This window comes from Sinohyriopsis cumingii, unplaced genomic scaffold (genome assembly GCF_028554795.1).
Source record: "Sinohyriopsis cumingii isolate HCF-2022 unplaced genomic scaffold, ASM2855479v2 utg000160l, whole genome shotgun sequence".
Classification (NCBI taxonomy): domain Eukaryota; kingdom Metazoa; phylum Mollusca; class Bivalvia; order Unionida; family Unionidae; genus Sinohyriopsis; species Sinohyriopsis cumingii.
Window position 1 is genome coordinate 9098588 of NW_028315873.1, and position 16609 is coordinate 9115196.

General features: G+C 38.0%; 2 protein-coding genes across 10 annotated transcripts in view; one reads left to right on the forward strand and one right to left on the reverse strand.

The window, feature by feature from the left end:
* The first annotated feature begins 5773 nt into the window (after positions 1 to 5773).
* LOC149774742 (uncharacterized) overlaps positions 5774 to 16609 on the forward strand; it is a 37566-nt gene continuing 26730 nt past the window's right edge. For 4 of the 6 annotated variants that reach the window (XM_089944812.1, XM_089944815.1, XM_089944811.1 and 1 more), the window contains exons 1-4: positions 5775 to 5825; positions 5919 to 6653; positions 7748 to 7876; positions 9384 to 9490. In XM_089944812.1, the coding sequence (XP_089800938.1) occupies positions 6305 to 6653; positions 7748 to 7845 (447 nt within the window). In that variant the 5' untranslated portion in view covers positions 5775 to 5825; positions 5919 to 6304 and the 3' untranslated portion in view covers positions 7846 to 7876; positions 9384 to 9490. Of the gene's footprint in view, positions 5826 to 5918; positions 6654 to 7747; positions 7877 to 9383; positions 9491 to 16609 lie in introns of all 6 variants that reach the window. The other 2 variants (XR_016416729.1, XR_016416730.1) reach the window with 2 other exon arrangements.
* LOC149774743 (uncharacterized) overlaps positions 13516 to 16609 on the reverse strand; it is a 175623-nt gene continuing 172529 nt past the window's right edge. For all 4 annotated transcript variants that reach the window (XM_089944808.1, XM_089944807.1, XM_089944809.1 and 1 more), the window contains one exon: positions 13516 to 15745. The gene's annotated coding sequence lies outside the window, so the exon portion shown is untranslated. The remainder of the gene's footprint in view (positions 15746 to 16609) is intronic.

Sequence of the window (16609 nt, forward strand, 5' to 3'; positions counted from 1 at the left end):
CGGGCATGCTGAATCCATTTGTCTTCCTTGTCGCACAAGTAATGTAACCAACGTAGGGCTTTGACCGAGTATTGACGGTTGACATAGTGGGTCGTTTGAGGACTGATGACAGCCACGGTGTTTTCAGGCATGAATCGTTGGCGGTACACTAAGGAACACGCTTTGGCAATGGTGCAAGCTTCTTTCAAAGGATCGACCCCTCCGTGTTCCATGAACAGTTCTCGAAATTTTCCACAGCAACGCCGTAAAATGTCCACGTCGGAACGACAATACTTTAACATTTCTTCCTGAAAGTCGAAAGGGTCCCAGGCGTGAGCTTGGTGCCAAGCGTAGAAAGCTTCTCGTTGTTCGGTACGCATGTTGTCGGGGTCGTAATAGTGAGCCTCAGGCAAATGGGGTAGAACGGCATGTTGATTGGCTTCCGTATTGAAAAAGTGTGGAAAGTACCCTTTAGCCATTTCTGTCATTCCAAACGTTTTAGGCATTCGGCTCAAAGGCATGGCCAAGTAACTCATCGAATCTTTAAACTGTACTTGTCCCACTTGCATGAAAATGATTTTGGCTCCGTTCAAAATCACTTTAGGACGTTCGGTGCCATGTTCCGTATAGTACCTCAAAAGAAACTGTCCATCGTATCGGGAGAAATTGTGAGCCATCACCGTGGCATGACGATGACAATCTCCGTAACGTTCGATGTCCTCTTGGCTCCACGTCTTGTCGATGGGGTCTAAGACCCATTGGGCAAAATCGGCTAACGTGTTTGGTCCCCGAAAGATTTTTTCACGTCCTCCAGGAATCTTGCTGCAGTGAGGGCAGTGACTGAAGATAGGTTCTTGAATGCACTTCTCGCACGCTCGATGAGCCACGCAGAAATTAGGGATGTGAATGCCAGTCTCTTGCATGCATTCGAAATCGAAAAAGATGAAATTGCCTTTCTTCTTGTGACCGTCCTCTTTCTCTGGTGGGGGTTGGTATTTTTGCACGTAACATTCGTGTTCCAAGTCCACGATGTGGTGACAAATGTGACATTTTTTCTTTCCTCGACATACGTGTGCCTTGGCATTGTTGGTAAGTATGCCTTGTCCACACGTAGGGCACAATCTCAGGAGTTGACAAGCACATTTCTTCTGTGAACCTTGTGTTTTCAAATGTTGCTGGTAACAGGAAGGGCTGACAAACGTGCGCAGACAAGTCGAACAAGGCACTGGTTCTTCGCTCAGACAGGGTGGAGAGGCCAAATATCCTGGGCATTTCAATCCACAATGCTTGTGTTGCTCTCGATTGTTATAACCATAATCACATTTCTCACAATAATAACCGTATCCCAGGAATCCGGTGATACTGGTAATGGTATCGAAATGGTCATCGTGATGATAAACATGAATGTATTTTCCGTCCTTAAAATCCTGGCCTCGAAACAACAGAGACCCGCGCATTTCTTGAGGGTGCACTTTCAAGGTGTAGCGTGGAGCTAGGGCATCTTGCAATTTTTGCATCTCAGGAATGCCACAGGGTGTGTCTTTGGACAGGCCAGCTTGTTGCAACAGGAGTTCTGCTTCGTTTCGTTGTTTGGCTCGATCGGATCGTTGAATAGTGTTCCAGTTTCTTTTCCATTCTGTCGTGTCGTTCTTGTTGGCATAGGTTCGTCCCACCACGATGGCACGGGCTAAACACATCTGGTCATGAGGATTGTGAATTTGGACAAGACTACGCTTAATGCTGCGAAGCTCGTTCACCAATAACATCTTTCTGCGTCCTGTCCCTTGAGGAAGAGAGACGTGGGCCATTTTCAGTGTGGCTTTACCATCGGTGATGTCAAACTGGTCATTAGATTGTTGTACGTGTTGAATCTTGTCCATGATTTTGGAAGGGGTTAGTTCTGCAGGTCTGCTAAACTCGATCCAAACAGGGGATTTCAAACCGTCGTGATCTATGGATAGTGTCAAGCGATCGTCTTCTTTGGGTTGACATTGTCGCTTGAGTGCGGTGAGCAAAGAATCCCACATCTCGGTGATGAACCCTTCTGCTTTCTCCAAGGGTACGTCGGCCTTGAAATCTTTAAACTTCACCGTGTAGGTGTAAGCCGTGGTTCTAAATTTTCTAGAGGAGCGCTTTTCCGTCTCTCGAATGGAATAGTATTTTTCAGGGTTGACTAAGGGTGACGAACTTGGTTTAGAGGTTTCAAATTCTGGTTCACTCATGTCCTCTTCAAAATCACTGGCATGAATCTGTGCCAAGATTTCAGCCCTGGTACGAGGCGATAGATCACGTTTCTGCCTCTTACTTTCTTCTTCTTCTTTCTTCTCGAATGAATGGGATCGTTTCATCTTGAGTGCAAAACGTCAAATGACTCAAGTTTAAACACCATAGACTAATTTATAGTCTTGGCAAACCAGCGTATATAAAAAGGGTGTGTGTCTTGTCCTTTCACTATTCATTTCACTCTCAAGCTGAGCACAACGATGTAAGAGACTACCCAGATGGAACGTTTCGTCAGAGCTTTGCGAGGGGTCATTAGAAAATTCTCTTCAGACCAGCCGACAGACTACTCTCCTTCCTTTCGAGATAAAAGTCAAGATACTTGCTATATCTGTCAGAAGAAAGGGCATTGGTCTTCAGAGTGTCCAGACTGTCAAAAAAGAACAAAAACAGGGGCTAAAAAAGACAAAAGTCAAGATACCTGTTATTATTGTAAAGAAAAAGGACATTGGTCTCCAGATTGCCCAAAAAAGAAACAAGAGGAGTCAGAAGAAAAGAAGGATTCTTCAAAAGAAGAGAGGGATTCTTCAGAGGAAGAAGAGGAAGAAAGAAGACAATTCTATTTAAAAGAGGCAAAGAAACAGGAGAAGAAAAGAAGAAGGGAAGAAAATGAGGAAAAAACGGTGAAGAAATTCAAAAAACAGAGAGACTAAATAATGAAAAAGAAGAAGTGTACGAACTTTTTAAAGTGTTCTGTGGTGAATTGTGAATTGGATTGTAAAAAAATGGATAAAAGAATACATGAATGATATAAGGTAAGTGTCTTTGAGTTTTGATTTTAAAATAAGAAGCTACACTCACGCACTCATACACAGACACGTACTATAAGGGTAAAATGGGTGGGTTTATTTTTGAGTTATTGGCAAGTTGAAATTGTATTTCTTTTCGAGAAATGTGGGTGGCCCTGAAAAGGGCCTTTTTTCTTTATGGTGTAGGAGTGAGTTTAACCAATCAACTTTAACTGCCTTAAGCCTTTGCCACGGCCAAGGCCTACTTCTGATGATTGGGTTGAAATCACTAAGGGTGGTACGACAGGCTTAGTCACAGGGTTGGCGTGTTTAGCTCGGGAAGGTCGTATTCTCTTCGGTCGTGATAAAGAAGTCTGATACATTTGTTTCAGACTTCTTAACTCCGCTAAAATGTCCAACAGTACCGTAGCCGTTTGATTTTCACCCTCTTGTTTCTTTGCTGCTACTTCTTCTTGCTGTTGTTGCTGTTGTTTTTTTTCTTACCTCTTCTTGTTGCTGTTGCTGTTGCTGTAGGAGAAAAGCTTGTTCCGCTTCCTTTTGTCGTTGCATAAATTTCTCCAATTCTTCTTTCTGTCTCTGTCTAAAATTCTCCACTTGCGGTAATGAAGAAGGTAACGAAGGTTCCGGAACAAATTCTTGCGAGGTAAGAAAATCCACAAAATCCCAATTTACCTCTTCTGAAAGTAAGTCCGGGTTCCCTTGGGCAGTCTCCCCTGCTGGTGCACCCCAATGGATCGTTTTCTGAGTTTCCGTCATGTTGAATCACTGTCGCATAGATTGACTGCACACAAGCGCTAGCGAATCTATATAGACCAACTGACGTCACAGACTACTCTCTTCGGATTGGATGCGGGCTGACTGAATTTTGTAACGCGTGTTTGGATTGGTGAATGAACTCAATCCGTTTCAATCCTGCCTCTACCTATAAATAAGCGCAGTTCAGTGCATTGATTCACCTGTTGTCGTCGCTTCAAGATGTGGACCGATGTGCAATCTTCTACGCTTGTGTCTTCCATGATGTTCCGAACGGACATACCCACCAGCCTGTGGATACTTAGGATCTACGTAGAAAGACAAGGATGCCTGAAAAGAGTGCTGATTTACGGACCAACAGTGAGACGTAGCCTAAGGACAAGAAGAAGACCAATGCGGTACCATTTATGTTAATGAATACATTAACATAAACCCAAAGGCCCTTTTCAGGGCCAGCCATATTTCTCGAAAAGAGATAGCCATTCCATTGCCTACCCCTTTTTTTAAATTTAAATTTAAATTTAAATTTAAAAAAACTTTAAAAAAAAAATTAAAAAAAATGCCAAAAGCCCAAACTCTATTCCCCATGTTAATTTCCCTTGTCCCTAGACAGACCCAAACTCTATGTTAAATTCCCATTGTCCCTAAAGTGGCCCAGCGTTTTTCTCCATGTTAAATTTCCATTGTACGTATATTGTCCCACGATTTTTCTCCATGTTAAATCCCCTTGTACGTATATTGACCCACGATTTTTCGCCATGTTAAATTTCCATTGTACGTATATTGTCCCAGGGGTCTCCGTAATGCTAATTCCCATTGTACGTATAGTATCCCACTTAACTACTATCGTGTGGGTCTTGATAAAATATTTGGATAAATTAATAAATTTAATTAAACAGATATCATTAATATAATGAACAACTGTGCGTGGTTAATTCAAGGAACAACAAATAAATGCAGCAAAAGGTGTCGTGGAGAATATTGTAAAAAACATAATTATATTTTAAAGAAAAATCCTCAATCTGGTCCACGAAGTTGTGTTGGATGTAACAATGGCGTTAGAGGATTATATCAGATTTGCAAAAATTACGGTGGAGATCGATACAGAAGTTTGATGAACTATTACAGAAAAAGAAAGAACGTAAATCCAAAACCACCATCAGAACTTGAATATTACTTGAAACATAGAATAAATAAAGATGAAACAGATGAGGAGAACGCGTTGAGAAATATTCATCAAACTTGATATGGTGGTAAAAATTTCTTTTGCAACATGAATAGCAGCAGAGAGGGTTCGTCTACAATCTTGTTTGGGACAAACAATAATCGTAGACGTGGTATGACCTATATGAACGAGCACGGATTTTTTTTGGTCTAAACACAAGGGTTTTGCTCGGGTAATTTGGTCTGTTCACCCATTCTGCTGCTACCCAATGAATACCAGGTCCTGAATTATCATCAAGATTAATAATACCTGTTTCAACGCTGTTTGGTCGTTGTGGGAATTGATCTAGCATAAAAACACCTCTGAAGTTTTTCATTTTTAGTTGTTTAGCAGCATCAAGTAAATCAAAAGTTGATGCTGGAATAATTAACGAAGTGTTCCTGGAAGCCTCAGACCTCTTCCTCGGTGAGATCCTGGTAATCTTAGACCCAGTCCTCTTTTTCAAAATCCTTTTCCTGTTGCTTTCTTTAATGCCATTCCAACGGCGGTCCCAACAGCACCTAACGCTTATGAGTGGGAACAAACTCGACATGTTAAATGCAATATTTAAATTGTCAAAAATTAGGAGAACATTGTTTTACTATTTGCTTGCTTATGTTATATAATACATGTTGATACCAATTTTTTAAAAATAAAATATGTTTCTTCAAAAATACTTACCCAAATATAACACCTTATCAGAACTACTACTACCTCGCAAATCCAGCCATATCAGAAGAAAACATTTTAGTTTAAAAAAACATAAAGTTATCTCCTACCTAGGAAACAGAGTAATCTCCCTTTGATACCAGGATCGGCACCATATCCCATGAATATTTCAGTTACAACAGGAGCAGAAGGTATACTATCTGTATGGATATAACCGTGGGAAGGGTTGTGTGTGTGTGTGTGTGTGTGTTTTAAGTTTTAACATAGTTTTTAATATTTTTCAGTCATATCACTGGGATGTCTGCAGTGTGACAGTTTATAGTGATGTCTAACACTGGGGCATCATACCTCAGAAATGCAGCATCATGTCCTACCCAGTCACATTATCCTGACACCAGGCCGACCAGTCCTAAAAGTAACCTCTTAATGCTGAGCACCAAGTGAGGCAGCTGCTAGTGCCATTTTTATAAGTCTTTGGTATGACTCGACCGTGATTCAAACACACAACCTTCTGCATCAGAGGTGGAAGCTCTAACCCAGGGGTGTCCAAAGTCTGGCCCGCGAGCCAATCACGGCCCGCGGTAAGATTTCATACGGCCCGCAGCTTCAGTCATATAATGTATTATTTATGTCCCTCTAGCACGCGAACCCTTCTCAGCTCATTTCTGCCATGGCGACTGAAAAGAAAAATAGGAAAGTTGACAGTGAGGGCCGCCGCTTTCAGGAGAGATGGGAATTACAGTACTTTTTCACTGAAAATCGAGGCAATTGTGTTTGTCTCATTTGTAACGAGACGGTTGCCTTGTTTAAGGATTTCAACGTAAAGAGACACTACCAGACTAAACATGCTAAGACATACGACAAGCTACAAGGGAGTGACAAAGTGAAGCAACTCCAAGCTACTCTGGCATCACAACAGCTATTCTTCACGCGGGCCTGTGAGTCAAAGGAAAATGTCACCAAAGCAAGCTACGAAGTGGCCATGTTAATAGCTAAACATGGCAAATCTTTTCCTGAAGGTACATTTATCAAAGACTGTCATGAAAATGGTAGAAAATTTAAGGTATTACATACAGTTCAATGTTATCTGACTCTCCAGATATGAATGAAAGGCAGACTTGTGTTTTTAGAGTTGTTCATGTCTGCCTGAATGGCTTATATTTAGTTTCATTGCCATTTGAAAAATAAAGATAATTGTGACAATGAAAATTGTTTTATTTATTTATTGTTTATTTGCTTTTTATTTATTTATTGTTCTATAACAGTGTACATTTGCATTTGTATATGTAGCATATATATATGTGGTTAAAAAAATCCACCAGAATGAACTATTGGCCCCCGGGCATCTTCACTTTATCAAATCTGGCCCTCTTTGCAAAAAGTTTGGATACCCCTGCTCTAACCACTTGGCAACTGGAGTGGTCGAAGGGTTACATGTAGTATGATCGAGTAAGTATTATTAAAGAAGCATTTTACCAGAAAAAACTATTTTCTGCTTTAAATATGTTATCTGATCATAATAATTTAGGAGAATATGCAAGAGTTCGAGGGAGAAACAGCCCCATACCCCGGAGAGCATTTCTTGTCCCAACTATTAAAGTTACATTCATTCAATTACAAAACAATTCTTGTTCAGTAAACTTCACTAAGCAACCAAATCAGTAATTGACTTATACTAAGAGAAGCAGAATTAGCTATGTGTGAGAATTTGTACATCTGAAACCATTATTTTTTTTTTATTTTTATTTTTTATAGTTGTTAATAATATTCAAACAAGGAGAAATAACTTCACCATGATATAAGTTTGTCATGATGTACAATTTTTGGCTTAAGCTTTGGATTTTCTTGTATTCTGTATAGCACATCATTAAATTTGGAAATAATTTCAAATGGACGTTTCCAGGGTCTTTGTAATTTTGAATTCAAGCCTCTTATTCTTTTGGGGTCATAATACCATACTTATCACCTACAGTGTAGTTATGGAGATTCAGATCATAATTCTTTTTCATATTTTCACCAGAAAGTTGCATTTTTATTCTGGAAAGTTCATGTATTTCATTCAGTCTCTTTTTTAGTTCATTTGCATAATCAGTTTTGTATTTCTGACTTTCAGATGGCTGTTTCTCAGGGTCACCAAAGATGAGGTCAGTGGGTAGAGTTATCTCCCTTCCAAATGTCATTGCAGCAGGGATGGTCCCAGTACTTTCATGAACTGAAGACCTGTAGGCCATCATCACCAAAGGTACATGTTCATCCCAATCTCTTTGATGATCCGACACAAAAGCTGAAAACATATTCACTATTGTACGATTTGCTCTTTCAACCATACCATCTGATTGGGGTCTTGCAGTAGTTGTTCGGGTTTTCTTAATACCTAGAATCTGACACATTTCTTGGAATAAATTACATTCAAAATTAGATCCCTGATCTGTGTATATGACTAATGGTACACCAAATCGGGATATGAAATTTTCAATCAATGCTTTTGCTACAGTCTGTGCTTCAATATTTGGTAATGGAATGGCTTCTGTCCATTTTGTAAAATAATCTGCCACTACCATTAGATACTTTTTACCCTGTTTTGATTTTGGTAAAGGTCCCATAAAATTAATTGCTATTCTTTCCATGGTAATCCCACAAGGTATTGTTTAAGGGGAGCCTTTGCTTTCTTTTGAGGCATTTTTCTTGAACTTCAAATTGTACAATTCTTGCACGAATTCTCTACATCTCTTCTTAAAGCATACCAGAAAAATTGTTGCCTTATTTTATGCAGGATTTTGGCTATACCAAGATGTGCACTGCTAACACTATTATGCTTTTGGGTCAAAACAAATGTTTTCAAACTTCTTGGTATTATAATTTGAAATGTGATTTCCTTTCCATCATGACTTTCCCATTTTCTATATAAAATATTATTCTTAAGACACAGAGATTCCCATCTGTACCAAAAGTACTTACTCTCTACGCCATATTTAGCAACATCAGCCCAATCAGGCTTACTCTTACTTTTCAACCAGTCATGTACAGTTTTTAAAATTGGGTCTTGTAATTGTAACTTTGCTAGAACATTGAGATCCAAATTTCCTATGTCAAATTTCTCTAGGTCAGTTTCTGTTTTATTATTTCTTTTAGAATTTCCAGCATCATTTACTTGAGGCTTCATACATCCATTTAAGTCACTATTTTCAGGATTAGCATTTGATAAATCAGGTGCACATTTATTCTGTATATTTCTATATTTCTGTTATTAGCCTGCTCTAATTCAGTACTAATCTCTTTAGACATATTACATTGTGTTTTCACCTTCACTCAGTTCAACAACTGCTCCGGTGGCCTAGTGGTTAGAGCGTCCGCCTCGGATGCGGGAGGTCGTGGGTTCGATCCCCGGCCGAGTCATACCAGAGACCTAAAAAATGGTACTAACAGCTGCCTCGCTTGGCATTCAGCATTAAGAGGCTAGTGTTAGGACTGGTCGGCCTGGTGTTAGGATAAAGTGATTGGGTGGGACATCGTGCTACATGTCTGCGGCATGATGCCCCAGTGCTAGACATCACTATAAAGTGCCACATTGCTGACATCGTAACGATATGACTGAAAAATTGTTAAAGCTACGTTAAAAATCAAAATCACATCACATCACTCAATTCATCAGTGCTATATTTTGACTTCTCTGTACTATTCTGTTTCTGACGTACTTGACCTATCAGAATTTTAGAATCATTCTTTTCACATTCTTTTCTTTTGCACAGGTGTTCTACCAAGACTGAGAGCAAGCAAAAGAGGAGGACAGCATTTGTTGCCATCATATCTGAAGCCATCTGGAAAATTAGGAACATACACAGAATCATGCTATAGAGTAAGTTCTTTGTACACATCTCGTTTATGACACTTTGACCAACCACATTTATACCAAAATGTATTTCATCCTTACAGGTGACACTATCAACATTGTCAACTATTTTATTTCTGTCTACACTACAGGATAAAACAGGAACACTTTCAACTTTGCAGATATCAATGTTTTTGTCAATTTTCACTGTTTCATTACAACATTCTTCCAATCTATTACAGTATTTACAGAGGATGTCATGACATGGTCTTCTTGATAATGCATCAGCATTCTTATGAATCTTTCCTTGTCTATACTCAATTTCATAGTCATATGCCGACACAAATGTTAACCATTTGGCCAATTGTCCTTCCACTAATTTAAAGTGCAAAAGCCATCTCAAACTACCATGATCAGTTCTCACTGTGAACCTACGACCATACAAATAATTGTGAAAATGTTTAATGACATTTACAGTGGGCAGTAACTCTCTGCAAGTTACACAGTATTGTCTCTCAGGTTTTGAAAAACATTTGCTAAAGTAACAGATAACCTTCTCCCTTCCATCTTGGACTTGTGATAGTACCGCACCCTGTCCAATATTTGAAGTGTCACAATCAAGGATGAATGGATCATTTTCAGTTGGGAATGCAAGTATCAGAGCTTTTGTTAAAGCTTGTTTCAAAATATCAAATGACCTTTGACATTCTGCAGTCCATTTGAACTTTACATTCTTTTCTGCCATTTGATGGAGAGGTTTAGCAATATCTGCAAATCTATGAACATATGATCTATAGTAAGAACACAGGGAAACAAAGCTTTTGGTTTGTTTGGCATTTCTTGGCACAGGCCATTCATTAATGGTTCGTATCTTTTCAAGCAAGGTCCCAACACCTGATTCAGTTATCAAATGACCTAAGAAAGAAACTTGCTTCTGAAAAAGACAACATTTCTTGGGATTAAGTTTCAAATTGGCTTGTCGCAATCTCTCAAAGATAATGGTGAGATTTTCAAGTTGACCCTCAAATGTTTTCGAATAACAAATCAGATCATCTAAATACAATTTCAAAATTTTCCATATTAGACCAGAAAATACAACTTGTGTCAATCTGGTGAACATGGCGGGTGCATTGCAAAGACCAAATGCCATTCTTTTCCACATCCACTGTTCACCACCAGGTATTGAAAAAGCAGTTTTTGGTCTGTCTTCTTCCTTAATTTCACATTGCCAATAAACTGATTTCATGTCAAGGCAAGACCACCATTTTGAACCAGAAAGTGCATCAAGACGGTCATCAGTACGAGGTAAAGATTGTGAATCCTTGACTGTCACATCATTCAAGCCTCTAAAATCACAACAAAATCTAACAGATCCATCTGGTTTATTTACCAGTACTACAGGAGCATTCCAAGGACTTTGGGGACATTTTGCAGTTATGTCAGCTTCTGTCATTTTCTCAATTTCTTCTTCGGCAATCTTTCTTTTTGCTAGTGGAATTCTGTATGTATAAAATCTAATTGGCTAAGCATCATTTGTGTTAATTGTATGTTGGGTTAGTGTAGAGAGGCCTATGTTAGTGGAATCTTTGGAGTAAACATCCTGATTTTTAATCAGAAAATTTCTTAGTTCATTTATTTGTTCATCGCTTAAATTTTTTGAGGAACTTTCAAACATGTCTGTTAGGTGTTTGGGCATTATTTCATTCATTTTACCATCTGTTTCTATGACATTATTTGAGTCAGAAATGGTACAATCATCTATTGATGCAGGATGATATTCAGCTACTACTGTATTTTTATAGATTTTGTACGGTTCAGTTCCAAAATTTGCTATTCTAATGGGTAATGTATTTCTGTTAGGATCAACTAGGACCTTGGCTACCAACAATCCTGTCTTTTCAGTAAATTTCACTGCAGGTTCAATCAATCCATAGGAGCCTTTTCCCACAATTCCTAATGGTTTGCTGTTTACTATAATTTCCGAATGTGGAGGAACTTCAACAGTTTCAGTAACTGCCACCCGGCAACAAACAGGTCCCTTTACATTGTTAAAGAAACATGTAACCCCATTTACATTTAAACATCCCTTGCTTATCATCGTCACATTTCTTTATCCTCACGATGTCCATTCCCAGGATCCTTTCTTGTTGAATTTCTGCAATAAGCATCTCAGTTTTAAATACTTTATTCCCAAGTTTTATATCCACATTTGCTTTACCAAAAAAAATGGTACAGTGTCTCCAGTTACTGTCAGTCATCTGGTATTTACTGGATTGATTTTTGGTGGATTTGACCATTGTTCTACAACACTCTTTCTTAAAACAGAGACACTTGCCCCTGTGTCACAAAGCAATTTCATTTCATTATGGTTTACTGTGGCCAATTCAAAGTATCTTCATCCTTTCCCAGACTATTAAGCTTAATTATTGGGGACCCTATATGAGAGGAGGACGAGTTTCGGTCCCTATGCTCGCCCCATTCCAGTTTTCCTGGTTTTGCCTGGGACCTTGATTTCTGTTTTCTCTCCAGTTACCCTGAAATCTTCGTGAATTGTCATAATTTGATCTGTAATTTGAATTATATCTGGAGTTATCTTCCCATTTAGGTTTGATATTATTTTGCTGATGGTTAAAATCACCAGATCTTTCCCTTGACTGATTTCATTTCTATCATTGATCTGACATCTTGAACCATGTATATTTTGTGATTTATTGCTTTGCTGGTTTAATTTTACTTGTTGAACAAGTTCATCTATTGTTGCAGTAAGCTTTTTGAAGTTTTGTTTGAGTTCATTACTCCCACAGTTGTGTTTGCAATCTTCACACCCTTTACCAAAATTCTCTTGAACAGAACCAACCGTTCTATTTCTTTGTCTATCAGCTATTCTGTGTGCTTCTAGTTTTACAGCCAATGTTTCAACTTCTGACATTGTCTTAGGGCCATGTTCCCTAAGTCTCAGTCTTATATCTGAGTCATTGATAGCTTCAAGTGAACTGTTCTATTGCTAAAATTTCAACCACATCAGTGCTTGCAGAAGGATAGGCTAATCTTGTAAGTTTTCTGATATTTGGAGCTAGTTCAGAAAGTGTCTCCCCATTTTCTTGGTATCGAGATTTCAGCTTTGATTGAAAGATCTCTGCTCTGTGTATAGAACCAAATCTATTGATGGGAGCTCTAACTAGAGTATCGTAGTTTGTTCTCTGTTCATTTTACAATTCACTGAGCAGTGAACGTGCTACCCCGGAAAAACTGCTAGCTAGGTACAATGCTTTTTCGTAATTATTCCAACCATTGATTTCTGCTACAATGTTAAATTGAGTGAGATTTTCATCAGTGTCAATATTTCCATCAAATAACTGAGGTTTGATTTTAGGGGTTGTGTGTGTTCCACCATTCTGGGACAATTTATGCAATGAATGCACATAATGTGTTACCACTTTGCTTTCTGTTTCTTTTGAAACTTGATTTGCTTTTGAGTTTTCTTTAATAGGCGAGTTACTTTCTATGTTTTCAATCCTTTCTTGCATTTCATGTAGTTGATGAGAAACATTTTCAAATTGCGTACTCGTCTCACGCAGAGACAAAATTGTATTTTGCACCTCATGTGCAAACTGACTCAAATTTCTATCCAACCTTTCCTCAAAGGAAGTATTCACTTCCCAATTTTCATTCATATTTCTGTTTTCATTTTCAGTATCAATTTCACTGGAGGGAGATACACCTCCACAAACACTTTCTAGGGAATTGCTTTTGCTTCTTTCATCCATTTTGTTTTCACCACCAATACCTGGTTAACAAGTAAATATACAAAACTTCTTTCAGAACCCCACACCTGACACCATTTGTTACGACTGTTTGTTTGCTATGGTTCTTTCAGTCATAACATGTTCTGGGTTCGCCTGGTATTGGCTTGAGGTGAAATGAATGTAGCATCTTGATTGTGGTGTTTGTATTGATATTTCTGTACAATACAAGGCTAGAATGACAGAGGAGATTATAGAGAAGAACGAAGAAATGTGTGCTATTTATGTTGTAAATAAATACAGAATAAATTATGGTTTACTTTTTATTGTGTTTTCTTATTTCCTTTTTCTAATACTCACAAGATCACAATTACATTGACATACACAATAATAATTTTACTTCATGACTATACATTTTCTATACAACTTAAGCCAAACAAGATTAAATTTCAATACACAAGTTTTCATGTATATTTTAAGAAACAACAATTTTAGCATAAATACTTTTATAAACTAAATTTGATATAATGAAGATTATGTTTTTGTAACATCAAAGTATAATTCTATTGGTCGTGTATTGTACTAACCCTATTTATAGAAATTCTGTAAAAAAAACCTTTAAATAAAATCTGGGTAATCCCGAACTCTTAGACAAATCTGAAATTTGTATAAATCAAAATCAAGGCAAATCCGAATTTTGGACAAATCCGAAATTTGAATAAATCAAAATCTGGGCAAATCCGAATTTTGGATAAATCCGAAATTTGAATAAATCAAAATCTGGGCAAATCCGAATTTTGGATAAACCTGAAATTTGTATAAAGCAAAATCTGGGCAAATCCGAATTTTGGATAAATCTGAAATTTGTATAAATCAAAATCGGGGCAAATCCGAACTTTGGACAAATCTGAAATTCGGATAACTTTAAATCAGTACAAGTCCGAATTTTGTATAAATCAAAATCCGGACAGATCCGAATTTCGATATTGTAATAACATAACACTTTCAGAGATGTTTTTTTACAGGAATTAAAGTAGTCATGAATGATAAAAATTTGGATTTAGAATTTTGGTCCAAAAGGAGACAGATGGTTATGACTTCAATGCTGTCAGTCTTCCGTCTGCAAGGACGGGGGCCTTATTTATACTCTCTATACCCTTGGAGAACCTCGGATGTTTACAAAAACATAAACAACGGGGACACTCAAGGTTCTCCGATACGGGTTAGAAATGAGAATGCTACCACCTCGCTCTCTGCAACCTAAAGTACTGTGAACAATGGCGCCATTACAAACCTAGCGGAACACGTTCCGGGAGGCAATATTTGATTAAAATACACTGTAAACAAGTAAGGCAAAATAAAATATTGTCATCTAATAATGCATAATTATCTAACAGTTACTTGAAACATAGTGATGAATCGAAATAATCATAACAATGGATGAAATGAGTGTCGGTTGATCTCATTCAAAGCCGACGTGCTTTCAAGGAGGGACTGTCTCAAGGCAACGTAATCATTGGAAACAAGGTACATGTACGCAACATTTTAAATAATTGTACTAAACATATATTTAAAATAAAATTGTGAGACTGGCATAGCAATATTAATGGGTCTTTGCGCCAGTTCTGGTATTAGGGGAGACCACCCTAACTGCCAACTAGGTGGGCAAATAACATTTAGCTTGTTTCAAAAAACTAAAATGGTTTGCAGGGAAGAGCTGGATCTGTGAGGCAGCAGTAGTTCCTCTAAGATACTATTACCAGGTACCATATTTGAAGAACAAAACAATCTTTTTCATAATAACAGAACACTAGGTCATTCTTCATTCAAAGTGACAACTATGAAAGTGAATGTCATAATTTCCACAACAAAAATGTCCACACTTCCATTTTGGATAATACTGATTTGTGTGGCACACACTCCCAAACGGATAAGAAACAAACAGAACAGTTCCCTAAGTATGTTTTCTTTAAAGTTACATGGTCAGAATTATGCCATGGAAATGCTTAAAATACAGGAGCTTCCAGAAGCTTTGCTGAGCTTTCCTTCCAACAGATCCCATGCCCACTTGTTTTGCTTCCCATTTTTTCTACTTACGTTAGTTTTGTAACTCTGGCAAATATAGTCAATGAAGTGCAAACTGATCTTCTGACAAGGGTTAACTTCTACATATGCTAGATTTGCAACCCTACCAAACAGTCAATAAAGTACACACTGATCTTCTGACGGGTTAACTTCTACGTATGTTAGCTCTGTAACCCTGCCAAACACTGTCAGTGAAGTACACATTGAAAAACTTCTGACAAGGGTTAACTTCTATTTATGTTAGTTTGTAACCTTGGCAATGAAGTGCATGTTGATCTGCTGACAATAGTTAACTTCAAAAGACACAAATTCCACACTTATGATTTGTCCAGTTCCTCTTAATATTCAGCTAGTGGCTACACAGACAGTGAGAAGTCCACTGAAGTCCAGATATTTCACTGTGAAGATACTCGGGACTGGTGAGCTCACCATATGAGGATGTGGTAAAGAGTTTCTGTAGCAACAAAAAGAGAAAAGAAATAGTTTAAAACTGATATATAGTACATGCTACAATGTTTAAGACAGTTTCTAGTTGCAAAGAAGGCAGGATAAAGTGAAATTGCATTTTTACCCCATCATATGATCTTTCTTCCATTGTCATCAGGTTCCTTTGTTCAATTAGAGTAAGATACAATACTGTAGATATATGAGCACAAAGGTGGGGGAGGATGCTATAGTCAGTGCCACAGGTAAATTTAATAAATTTCTATTCGGTACCTATCATATCTGGGTCATAGAGTTCATCATGGAACAATAATGGCGACATTGCCATGACTTTGGCAGTTCATGTAATACATGATCAAACATGATGACTTTGACAGTTCAAGTAATTTGTGACCAAACATGATGGCTTTGACAGCTCAGAGCTGTGTAATAGATAAATTGGTCCTTGGATGTCAGATGCATTTTATTTTGTAGAATGAAAATATACCCGCACAAATGGACATTAGCTCTCAAACGGCTTTAATAGTGTTGATCTTTAAACTGCCCAACCACCCCATCTAAAATGGCTTTATAGTTTTAGAGTCTGATGAGTAATCAAAAGGTGGACACTAGGAAGAATGGAATTTATCTTCTTTCTGATGAAAAAAGCAGGAAGCGAAGAACAATCAACATACCTTATTTCTCGGATCAGTCTGCTTTGCTATTCAGTCCAAATCTTTGCAGATATTGATGCTGTTTTAGATAATTGGATGGATTGTTTCATGAAAACAGTAAACAAACATGTCCCTTTAAAAGCCCACAGTATGAAAACAACCAGCCAGGCTGGATCTCCGCAAAAAGTTTAGATCATAAAGCAGAGACCAACTAAAATCTG